This window comes from Onychomys torridus, chromosome 1 (genome assembly GCF_903995425.1).
Source record: "Onychomys torridus chromosome 1, mOncTor1.1, whole genome shotgun sequence".
Taxonomy (NCBI): Eukaryota; Metazoa; Chordata; class Mammalia; order Rodentia; family Cricetidae; genus Onychomys; species Onychomys torridus.
This window is the reverse complement of record NC_050443.1, coordinates 61,867,548-61,878,776: the sequence shown is the minus strand read 5'-3', so window position 1 is coordinate 61,878,776 and position 11,229 is coordinate 61,867,548. Positions and strand designations below refer to the sequence as shown.

The window sequence follows — 11,229 nt, the reverse complement described above, 5'->3', positions numbered from 1 at the left end:
TTTAAAAATTTTTACTTGAATAAATCTATTGTAATCATAAAAATATTTTAAGAATTATTGTTCTGAAAGAAGTGACAGCCTCACTGTATTGTAAGAATCATCATCAAAGGTAAGCATTTGAAAATGAAAATAACCCTGTAAAATCAATACAGGTTAAATACCAAAATAGCCAAAATGCAGCAATATTTACATGAGTATTTTGAGTGTTTATAGAGCACATCCACTTCTTCCCTGTTGTAAGTTTGCAAAAACTGCTGAGTGCTAAAATCCTACCATTTCAGGAGGCCACACTGAAAATGAGCCCTTCCACATACACTAAGTGGTTCTGGAGCTGACTCATACTTACAAACCACAAAACTCCATAATCACATGACAAAGAAATATAATTGTTTACCTTTCAACTGCTGCTATTGTGTACAATACACCACAAGTAATCACAGGTGTTTTCACACACAGACTGTCCTCACTCTGAAATGTCCGAGGTGAATACATCTGAGCGTGTGACTTTTCTATAAAGGAAAAGCCAGCACTTCCTATTTAAATGTTTTTATTTCTGTGTTAAAAACAGAACTCCTAGAGGCCAAATAAGGAAAACAGACCAAACTCAAAACATTATTAAATCATATATAATCCACTTTATTACCAATCATCACATCTCTAGCAAGATCAATTTTATTCAAGTCTCAAGTTCTAAACAATTAACAACCCATTCTGTAAAACGGAGTGAACAACTATGACCGAAAGAAGACAATCAAACGTTGAACACGTTATCAAAATGGATGGTCTTCTGTTCAAAGCCGTAACATTTCTGTCAGTAGTAACTGTATGGAGGCCGCTGGTTGTGACCGTATTGTCCGTACTGTGGTTGATAGTAAGGCTCTTGTCTCTGCTGTGGGTAATTGTTTCCCCATGACCGTCCATGCCACTGATTTGATCGATTGTCGCTCGGCCATCCTCGTCTGTTATCCCTACCTCTAAACTGTCTGTTATCTTGCAGCCTACCAAAAGAAAACAGAAATATTTACAACTTCTCTTTAAAAAAAGAAACCCAGGAAACCAATCCCAGGGCATTTGCGTGCTCAATGTACTTGAGAGTGGAAACCTAGTTCTCTGAGGACGCCCCAGCACAAGCCATACTTTCCCAAGACTGAAGCCCTCCTTCCAGCATACACTGGACACCTTGTACTGGACAGAGGCAGGGAACAAGTCCAGGTGTGATCACCTGACACCTACCAAAATGCACAAAACAGTCTGACTTCTTCATAGTTTTGAATTATTACATTTAATTTTCCATTTCATTTTATAAAGTTTCTAAGGTAATCAAAAACAATACCTTCTTTTAGAAATCAAGTACAAAACTCCAGTTCTATTAAGTATATCTGTAAAGAAAATGTTAGTTTGAGACAGGGTCTCATTGAATAGCCCAGGCTAGCCTAGACCTTATGAACCTATGGCCTCAGCCTCTTAAGCACTGAAAGTATGGCTTGCATCACCAAGCCTGGCTTAAGCAAGACTCATAAAAGCAAGTATCACAGTGCTTGTTATGTTCCAGGCACTGTCTTTTCCTGGATAATCCTCTGTATTATCTTCCGGAAATAACACATACCAGTTGCCTCGATTTCTTTGGTTGCCACCGGCTCTACTGTTCCATTCCTCAACAATTGGGGGAGATTCAGGAGGACGTTTCAAGTATTCCTGGTACTCTTTGTCATCTTGTGTGAATCTGTTTGCAAACATCTCTTCAAAATCTGGAATCACTTCAGAAGTATCACTCATCTTGAAATTCTGTACAGTTTTTAGGATCTGTAAGAATTAAAAAAAAAATTAATACTAATTTATCAGCTTATGAAAAACCAAGTGAACGATTTTGGACAGAGTACTAACAAAAGTCCCTATGTATTTTTAAACTTAAGACTGTAACAGTTCTTGACTACATTGTGTTCCTGGAGTCTGCAACACTAAGATGCCATATCCTCAAAGAGTCCCCAGTCTAAAGACATAGATATGGTAGCTGGGGAGGATATCTCAATTTGTAACATGCTTGTCCTGCAGAATGTGGACCTGAGTCTGCTCTCCAGCGCCTACATAAAAAGCCAGGCCTAGTGGAACAGGCTTACAATCACAGTGCCGGGGAAGTGGAGACAGGCACATCCCTGGAGCTTGTTGGCCAGCCATCCTAGCTAATTGGCAAGCCCCAGGTTCCAGTGAAAGACCTAGTTCAAAAATCAAGGTAGACAGCTTTTGAAGAATGACCCTGGAGTGGACATCTGGCTTCCACATGCGCCCCACACATACACACAATAAACAGTATGAAGAAGATGGATATGATGTAAACATAGAGAGGCAGAAGACATCAAGAAATAAAACTAAACAGGTAAACAAGGGACAAATTGTGGGAAATGTTGTATCCAACACAAATACTTTTGTATCTTCTTTCTGGGAGGCAATGGGAAGTACGGGTGACTTAGGAGAGGAAGTCTGAAGATCTAATCTATCTTTGGGTGACTTAGGAGAGGAAGTCTGAAGATCTAATCTATCTTTATGTGTGGTGATACACACCTGTAACAGGAGGCAGAGGCAGGAGGAACTGCAGGCCAACCTGGTGCTTGACAGTTAATTCCAAGCCAGCAAGGGCTATATAGTAGAATCTCATCTCCACAAACATAAAAACAAGGCCCAATGTAGTATTCTGAAGGACTGCTTTTGTAACTGGGTAGGGACTAATGAAACTAAACTAAAGCAGATTGCTGTAATAATGTATGTAGTGGATAGCCTTAATAATTTTACCAATAAATGTAGATAACATGCTGAAAAGGTACTGCGAGGGAAGGGCTGAGAAAACAATTTTAAAAGAACTCCAGGAAGAAAGAGCCACTAATTAGACATGGGAGGAGTAGTAAGGGATAAATCTCAGACTTCCTGCCAAATGATTAGATACATTATAGTCCCACCGAAACTATGAGAAAGGTGGGTAAGGGTACCCTGAATTTAAAGTGAGCGATGAACCAGGTGGTGGTGGCCCACGCCTTTAATCCCAGCACTGGGGAAGCAGAGGCAGGTGGATCTCTGAGTTCAAGGCCAGTCTGGTCTACAAGACAGGGATACTCAGAGAAACCCTGTCTTGAAAAACCAAGGACTTGAGCATTCCTTGGGTATATGCCCAAGAGTGGTATAGCTGGGTCTTGAGGAAGACTGATTCCTAATTTTCTGAGAAACCGCCATACTGATTTCCAAAGTGGCTGTATAAGTTTGCATTCCCATCAACAGTGGAGGAGTATTGCCCTTGCTTCATATCCTCTCCAACATAAGCTGTCTTCAGTGTTTTTGATCTTAGCCATTCTGACAGGTATAAGATGGTATCTCAGAGTCGTTTTGATTTGCATTTCCCATACCACAAGGACACATCCTCAACTACATTCATAAAAGCATTATTTGTAATAGCCAGAACCCGGAAACAACCTAGATGTCCCTCAATCAAAGAATGGATTAAGAAAATGAGGTACATATACATGATAGAGTACTACTCAGCAGTTAAAAAAAAATGATTATCAGGAAATCTACAGGCAAATGGATGGAACTAGAAAATATCCTGAGTGAGGTAATCCAGATTCAGAAGGACAAACATGGTATATACTTATAAGTGGATACCAGTTGTAAAGCAAAGGATAACCAGACTTCAACCCACAGCTCCAGAGAAGCTAGCTAACAAGGAAGACCCAAAAAGGGATGCAAGGATCTCAATGGGAAGGGGAAATAGATGAGTTCTCCATGAGTAAACTGGGGATGAGGGTGGGCAATGGAGAGTAGGGGATGGGAATGAGAACATAAGGGAATGGGATGGTCGAGCTGGAACAGGGATGGAGTGGGAAAGCAATGAAAGAGATACCATGATGGAGGGAGACATCATGGGGATAAAGAGAAAACAGGTACTAGGAAAGTTCCCAAGAATCTACAAGGATAATCCCAGATTAGACTACTAGCAATAGTGGAGAGGGTGCCTGAACTGGCTTACTCCAGTAATCAGACCAGTGAGTACCCTAACTGCCATCATAGAGCCTTTCTCCAGTAACTGATGGAAGCAGATGCAGAGATCCACAGCCAAACACCAGGCTCAGCTCCAGAAGTCCAGTCGAAGAGAGAGAAGAGGGGTTCTATGAGCAAAGGGCATCAAGATCATGATGGAGAAATCTACAGACATAACCAAAAAAAACTAGTGGGAACTCATGAATTTAGATCAACAGCTGTGGAGCCTCCATGGGACTGGACTAGACCCTCTGCATAGGGACAGTTGTGTAGCTTGATCTGCTTAAGGGGTCCCCTGACAGTAGGATCAGTATCCATCCCTGGTGCATGAGCTGGCTTTTTGGAGCCCACTACCTATGGTGGGATACCTTGTACAGCCTTGAGGCAGGGGGAGGGGCTTGGACCTGCCTCTACTAAATGTACCTCCCCATGGGAAGCCCTACCTTCTTGTAGGAGAGAATGGGGGATAGGTTGGGAGGGAGAGGCTGGAGTGGCAGGAGGAGGGAAGAAGGGGATCTTTGATTGGTATATAAAATGAACAAAAGAAATTTAATTAAAAAAAGAAAAACCAAGGACTTGTCTTAAAAAAAAAAAAGAGACAAAACAAAAACCCCTGCAACCCACCCACCCACCATCACCAGCACCACACACACACACACACACACACACACACACACACACACACACACACACACAGGAGGGGGTAAGGGGGAAGCTGGGTACAGTGATATATACCTATAGCCTCAGCACTTCAGATACTGAGGCAGAACTGTTTGAACCCAGGAGTTTTAAGCCAACCCAAGCAACATATATAAAAACAGGCATTTAAGTGCACAGTTATTAAAGTTTGGGTAACCACTTTATAATCTTATGCATTTATAATCTTATGCAATTTACTCCTATTCCAGATCCTGTGAGAAATGAAAAAAACACCTGACACTAATAAGTAAGATACTGTCTAATGGATATAAACAGTATAATCTGGGCTGGCAAAATGGTTCAGTTGGTAAAGGGGCTTGGGGCCAAGCCTAAGGACCTGAGTTCAATCCCCAAGTCCCATATGGTAGAAGCAGAAAACAGACTCCCACAAGTGGTCCTCTTATCTCCACAAGTGTGCCATGACATACAGACCCACACACAAATGTAGTATAAAAATTAAAAACATGACTCTCTTAACAGTCCATAATATATGGACACTTTATAAAAATATTTCTTCAACCCTCTGTTTTGACTTAACTTGCAGGTTAAGGAATAGTCTTCAGCAAGACCTTGAAACTGCAGAATTCTATAAGTAGTACCCACTTCCCAGTCTTCCTTGATCAAGTACTGTTCAGCTTCTCTATCTCATAGCTTTCCTAATCCAAACTTCGTGTTTTTACTGATTGCCTCAAAACTTCTAAACCAAAACTTCTTGGTAGATCTAGAACTTCTGAGGCTGAGACAGGAGGATTAACTGAGCCTAGATGTACAAGACCAGCCTTGACAAAGAAAAAAGAACCAAACCTATTTTATGATTTGAGGCATACTTAACATCATGCTAAATGCTTAAAACCAATCTTTCCCATAGTATCCTAATTATTTTTTTTCCTGTACTAATTAAACTTCTACTAAAGCTTTTCATGAGTTGTTTAACTAGAAGATAGCTTCTTCTTTCCTTTGTTTTTTTTCTCAAAACATGCAAGGATTCATAACATAATACTAACCTTATTCCAACAAAATTAAACTAGAATTGTTATTAAAATAGAAGAAACAATATCTGGATGTTCTACCTTTCCAGCTACTACTGAGATTATGTCTTATTAATTATACCTCCATGTGCCCAGCTGGTATAGGCAAACTATGTCAAATACCAAAAACCAAATGAGTTTAAAATAAATCCAACTAGGCCAGGTATAGTGGTACATGCATCCCAGTACTTGGGAGGCAGTCTGGCAGATAGATCTCTGAGTTCGAGATGAGCCTGGTCTGTGTAAAGGGACCTTGTCGCAAAAAGAAAAGGAAAAAAAAAGTCAACAACAAAAACTAATTAAGTGTCCGTGTTTCCATACTAACCACAAAGCCACTAGAGAGACAGAAAGACATCCCATTCCTAATTAAGACAGACAGTAGTAAATTCATAAGGCAAGGAAAATGCACTACATTTTCTCCATACCCTGCCTACCGTAATCAACAAGTATCTTGTTTGTTTACTCATGAGAGTGGAATTTAAACAAAATCTTAATGCAAGCATTACTTAACCCAAGGATTTGAGGCAACTATACTGTTTGACATTTAGGCTGATTAAATACGGGACAACACCAATACACAAGCTATCACGGAAGGGGGAAACTCAAGAGGTCTCAACAAGAACTACAGCAACCAAGGAATGCCAAGAGCAAGAGAAAGAGTCTTCCCAAGAGCAGAGCACACCAACCGGTTATTCAATACATATAGGATCAGCCCTGAAAACATACATAGAAGTAACATTAGACAAACTGACCGACATTTTATATATATAAAAAAAATATATAGTTTTATATATATATAAAACTAAAGAAGCCATGAATTTGAAAGAGAGCAAGCAGGATACATGGGAGGGCTTAGGAGGAGGAAAAGGAAAAATGTAGTAATTTCAAAAAATATAGATAATATGGCTTCAGGGGTTTTAAAGGAACCTCAAAAGATGGGAGAAGGGGTGGAGAGCTAGCTCAGTAATCAAGAGCACTCACTATTCTTCCAAAGGACCATAAATCAGATCCTAGTACCCACACTGCGCAGCTCATAACTGCCTGTAATTCTAGCTCCAGGTGATCCGATGCTCCCTTCTGACCTCTGAGCATCAACACACACACACACTCTCTCTCTCTCTCTCTCTCCCTCCCTCCCTCCCTCCCTCCCTCCTTCTCTCAAAAAGATGTGGGCAGAAGGGGTGAGTACATACAGGACTCGGGTTGAGGGCACTGGATTCAAAGGACTCTTTAGAATCTCAGCCCGAACAATTCATAGAGGAAACTCGCTCTTCCACTGAAGAGCTACAAGAGGCCACGAGCCTCATCCTCCGGGTCTTCAAAACCAACACGCTAGTCCAAGCGTCGGTAACTAGTAACTACAGGACGTACGTTCTTGGTGGTTGTAGCTGCCGCTGAATGAAAGGCTACACCTTCCACTGCCCTTGAACCCCACTAATTTCTTCTCCACAAGTAAAAGCCCACAGAGCTCCGGCGGAGGCCCTCCCACCCTGGTCAAGGCTAACAGAAAGGGCTTCGGGGGCTCTCCAAAGGTGAGCCCGGCCAACAGATGAGGATAACGGGCTGAAGAGCGCGTTTCCCAGACCTCGGCCCATCGGACACGCGCCTTACAACGGCTTCGACACAGCGGCTCCTTCCAGAAGCCCCTTAAAGAGCAGACCCGAGGGGAAAGAGGCTCGGAGGAGGAGCCACTGCGGGGCTCCCCCGCCTCCAGCCTCCCCGTTCCCTCCGCCGCCCCGCCCGGAAGACGCATCCGCTCAGGGACGTGCTCACCCTTCCGCGGGCCGCCCTGGAGGGACTGCGGATAGCCACACCGCAGCACCCAAAGCAGCTCTCCAAGGTAACCAAACGCGCAGGAATCCCTCCCTACTCCACTTCCGCTTCCGGAGCGCAAAAGCCGAAGCCGCCTAGAAATCTCGCGATATCCATAGAGTTCATCGGCTTTCCCCGCCCCCTTCCTGCCACGCCCCTCGCGGTCGAACTGTGGCGCGGCCCGATGGGAAGCTGCCCAGGTTCGAGCCTCTTGGCGAAGGTGGGTGCTGCTGTCTCTTTGCTGCCCTGACTGCATGCGTGTCTTACCGAAGGGTAAAAGACATCGCCATATAGTAAAGTCCCCTGGACTGCCAGTCGTCGGCGCACTGGGACTGAAAGGCTGCCAACAGGACCGGGAAGGAAGGCTGCTTGCAACCCCGAGGAGACCGGAAGCGGAGCCGGGGCGGCGGGGTGAGGAGCAGACTACGGCACCGGCACCGCTTGAGCGAGGCCGACCCGGTCCTGAGCAAACCTCGGCAGTCAGGTTCCTGCGGGCCGCTCTCTCTGGTTTCGCAGACACGCGTCTAGTTCTCCACTGTAGTCCGATCCCGCCCCAAGTCCTGGCGATTTCTTCTCGAGAGTTAGCAAGTGCGGAAACGCTGACGACCCCAGCTGTAACTTGACCTTTCTCTCAAATTGCTTCCCTGACAGTCCACTTTTCTTGGGAACACAGTCACCTTGAAAAGTTCGGTGTCTAAATTGGATACCGTTTCTTTCCACGCCTCAGTCAGATGCCATATGCTGCTTGTCCCTGCAGTGACTCTGGCATCCATCCACTCCCAGACCCATTGTCTCCACCTCATCAAAGTTCTCACCGCCCCCGGAACAGTGTGAAAGCAGCATTTTTCTTGTTGATGCTCTTCTTCCTAAAGCACCCTGCACCAGCATATCTTACGCATAACTGCTATAGGCGTAGTCATATACAAGCACAGCTGGAATACATCAACAGCTCCTTGCTGCCTGGCCCAGAATATTAATTGGGTTTCAAAATTCTGTTTTATGATAGTTCTCTTTCATTCTCTCGCCTATGGTAAATCAGACCATCTGCAGTACTTCATGAATTGCTCATTCATTACCTTTCTCTAGATTGCCTGTGTCCCCGTGTGCTTGGAATGCTTACCATTCCTCTACAAATAGAAGACACACACATCCCGCCTCCAGATGTTGACAGCTTCTATCCATTCTCTAAGATTTTACAGTGTGACATCACCATCTGGAAATAAGTTTTGCCTCTGCTGGGTTCCACGATACTTTCTGAACTTTATGTTATTGCCACTTTCTGACTTTGGGCTACAGTTTTAAATTTGTTTGTACGTCTTACAGTATATAACATTGTGCTTCTCATAAAGTAAGCACTCAGTCCATACTTGTGGAATGAAAAGTAGAACTGAATAATCCAGGCTGTAGTTTGGAAACATCAATTTAACAAAATTAGGATAGTGCTGATGGGGGGCAGTGAAAGTCTTGGTGTCAAGTAGTGAGAGATCATGATCACGGTTACAGAGATGGAATATCCACACTAACTGAGTAGGTGACCGAAGAAAAACAGTAGGGAATGGTGGAAATCCCACCTCTTTGAGCCTGGGAAATCGGCACTGAAAAGGAACTTCAGTTTCATTTAATTGAAGTGTAAAAGTCATTTAAAAGCACGAATTTCTGTGTGATGATGCCCCGTTGTGACACCAGCCGTTGGGAGGTGGAGGAGAGATGGGGGTGAGTTGAGCTCATCCTCAGCTACATGAGACCCTATTTTTTTTTTTTTTTTTTTTTAAATATATTAGGCAGGCAGTGGTGGCATATGCCTTTAATCCCAGCACTTGGGAAGCCAGCCCGGTCTACAGGACAACCAAGGCTACACAAAGAAACCCTGTCTCGAAAAACAAGTATGTGTCATTATTCTAGCAGCAGAAATATTCTGGGAACCAAGGTTTGGAAACAGTCACTGTCCAAAGCATCCTGCTGAGGACAGCAGACAGGACTTGGTCAGGTCCTGCAATCTCACCAGTTATTTTGCTATTAAACCCTTTCTCCTTTTGATGTCCGGGATCTTTCCTGAATGCCGTATCTCATCACATCAAGGATGTTACCTCTTGTAAGACACTGTTACATCAAGATGCATGGCACTGACTATTAATGTTTCTGTGATACAGATACAATAATAATTGAAGATATATCATCACAGTTTCAGGAATCCTAATATGTTTACATGCATTTATACACAAGTATACTCATGTATATGTATATGCACACATTTTCAATAAAATTCAGTAAACTACTAGCCTTGAGGCAAAGTATTTCTTATAAGTGTTATAAAATATAAATATTTCTCTGAATCCTTTAGAAGGTTAACTTTGTCATAAAATACAAAGAGATAAGTTTTAAATGTGAATAATAGGTACCTGCAAACATTTACTAACATATACTCTCTTTAAAAAAAAAAAAAAAAATCTCTCTTTGCTGGAAAGATGGCTACTGCTCCTGCAGAGAAGCTGGATTCAGTTCCAGCACCTAAACCTAAAGTGCCACTCCCTATGGGCCAAACTTTCAAACACACGAGTGTATGGGAGCCATTTCTATCCAAACCACCACGACATACATATTAAATAAAAAATGAAAAATTTAAATTATTTTTTATCTGTGGTATGAAGCCATATTATAATAGTTCATTAAAAGCAGAGTTTAGCTGAGCATAGTGGCCCATGCATATAACTTCAGCATTTGGAGGATTGCCCCAAGTTTGAGGCCAACCTGACCTGGCCTGGGCTACAGAGTGAACTTTTTAGGCCAGTCTAGGCTATGGAGCAAGACATTTTTTTAAAGGCACATTTAAAAAATTTTTTAAAATTATGTGTCTTTGTGAGCCTGCATGTGTGCACTGTGCATGTGCAGGAAACTTCGGGGCCAGAAGAGGGCGTTGGATCTCCTGGAATTGGAACTACATGTGGTTGTGTAGTTCCTCTGACAGAGTGGTAAGTGTAAAGTATATTTTAAATATTCCCCTTTTAAAAATGCATTTTTTTTCCTCTAAAAGTTAAGGAAGGCAATAAAAAATTCTTATTCCACATTCTAGACTAATTTTCTCTTTTACTGGTAACAACCATAAGTCTCTGCTAGAATCAAAAAGATCACCCGCATTTCATAAAAGCCCTCTCAATACAGCTTCTGTTTGAGTGACCCACCAGACATGTTTCATTTTTAGGGTCTCTTTTCTCTCCCTCTAAAGTACCTGTGACCTGAACCCATAGTCTCTATCCCTTCATCAGTTACGTGGTCCATTGTCCATTATGGAAAAGAGAACATCATTGACTCCGGTGTCATCCTCAAGTTCAACTTTCTCCTCCAAGTAGCATCTTTCATAAATCTCAAATACGAAATTTCACAGAGCCGTGAATGCCTTTGTACCAAGCCACGACACCAAATTAGGTAGAAATGTAGCTCTTAATCACTAGCTGTGAATCTTTCTTTTGCAATCAGGATCAAAATACTCCATTGCCAGTTACCGGTGTCTACCTGGTGTCCTCTTAAGGGTAGTGACATTTTCAGTCCGATTCAGTGTTTCAAATACAAAGGCAAACCCTTGCCCACAGGGCCGGTACGGTAAGTGGTGTGGCTGCTACAGGCCTAGACACTAGCAGCCAGCCAACAATCCTGATAAGTAAGCCCTCTT

General features: G+C 42.8%; 1 protein-coding gene across 4 annotated transcripts; it reads right to left on the bottom strand.

Annotated features, from left to right (window-relative positions):
* Nucleotides 1-615: 615 nt before the first annotated feature.
* On the bottom strand, nucleotides 616-7,632 carry Ramac (RNA guanine-7 methyltransferase activating subunit). Of its 4 annotated transcripts, none has more exons than XM_036192417.1 (3): nucleotides 7,524-7,632; nucleotides 1,607-1,803; nucleotides 616-998 (listed from the first exon to the last, which is right to left on the bottom strand). In XM_036192417.1, the coding sequence occupies exons 2-3, from the start codon at nucleotides 1,774-1,776 to the stop codon at nucleotides 812-814; spliced, it is 357 nt and encodes a 118-aa protein (XP_036048310.1). In that variant the 5' UTR covers nucleotides 1,777-1,803; nucleotides 7,524-7,632; the 3' UTR covers nucleotides 616-811. The 4 variants fall into 4 exon arrangements, with proteins under 4 accessions (XP_036048310.1, XP_036048324.1, XP_036048305.1 ...); XM_036192431.1 differs by lacking the exon at nucleotides 7,524-7,632 and adding an exon at nucleotides 7,336-7,465; XM_036192412.1 differs by lacking the exon at nucleotides 7,524-7,632 and adding an exon at nucleotides 7,357-7,465.
* Between the last annotated feature and the right edge of the window lie 3,597 nt (nucleotides 7,633-11,229).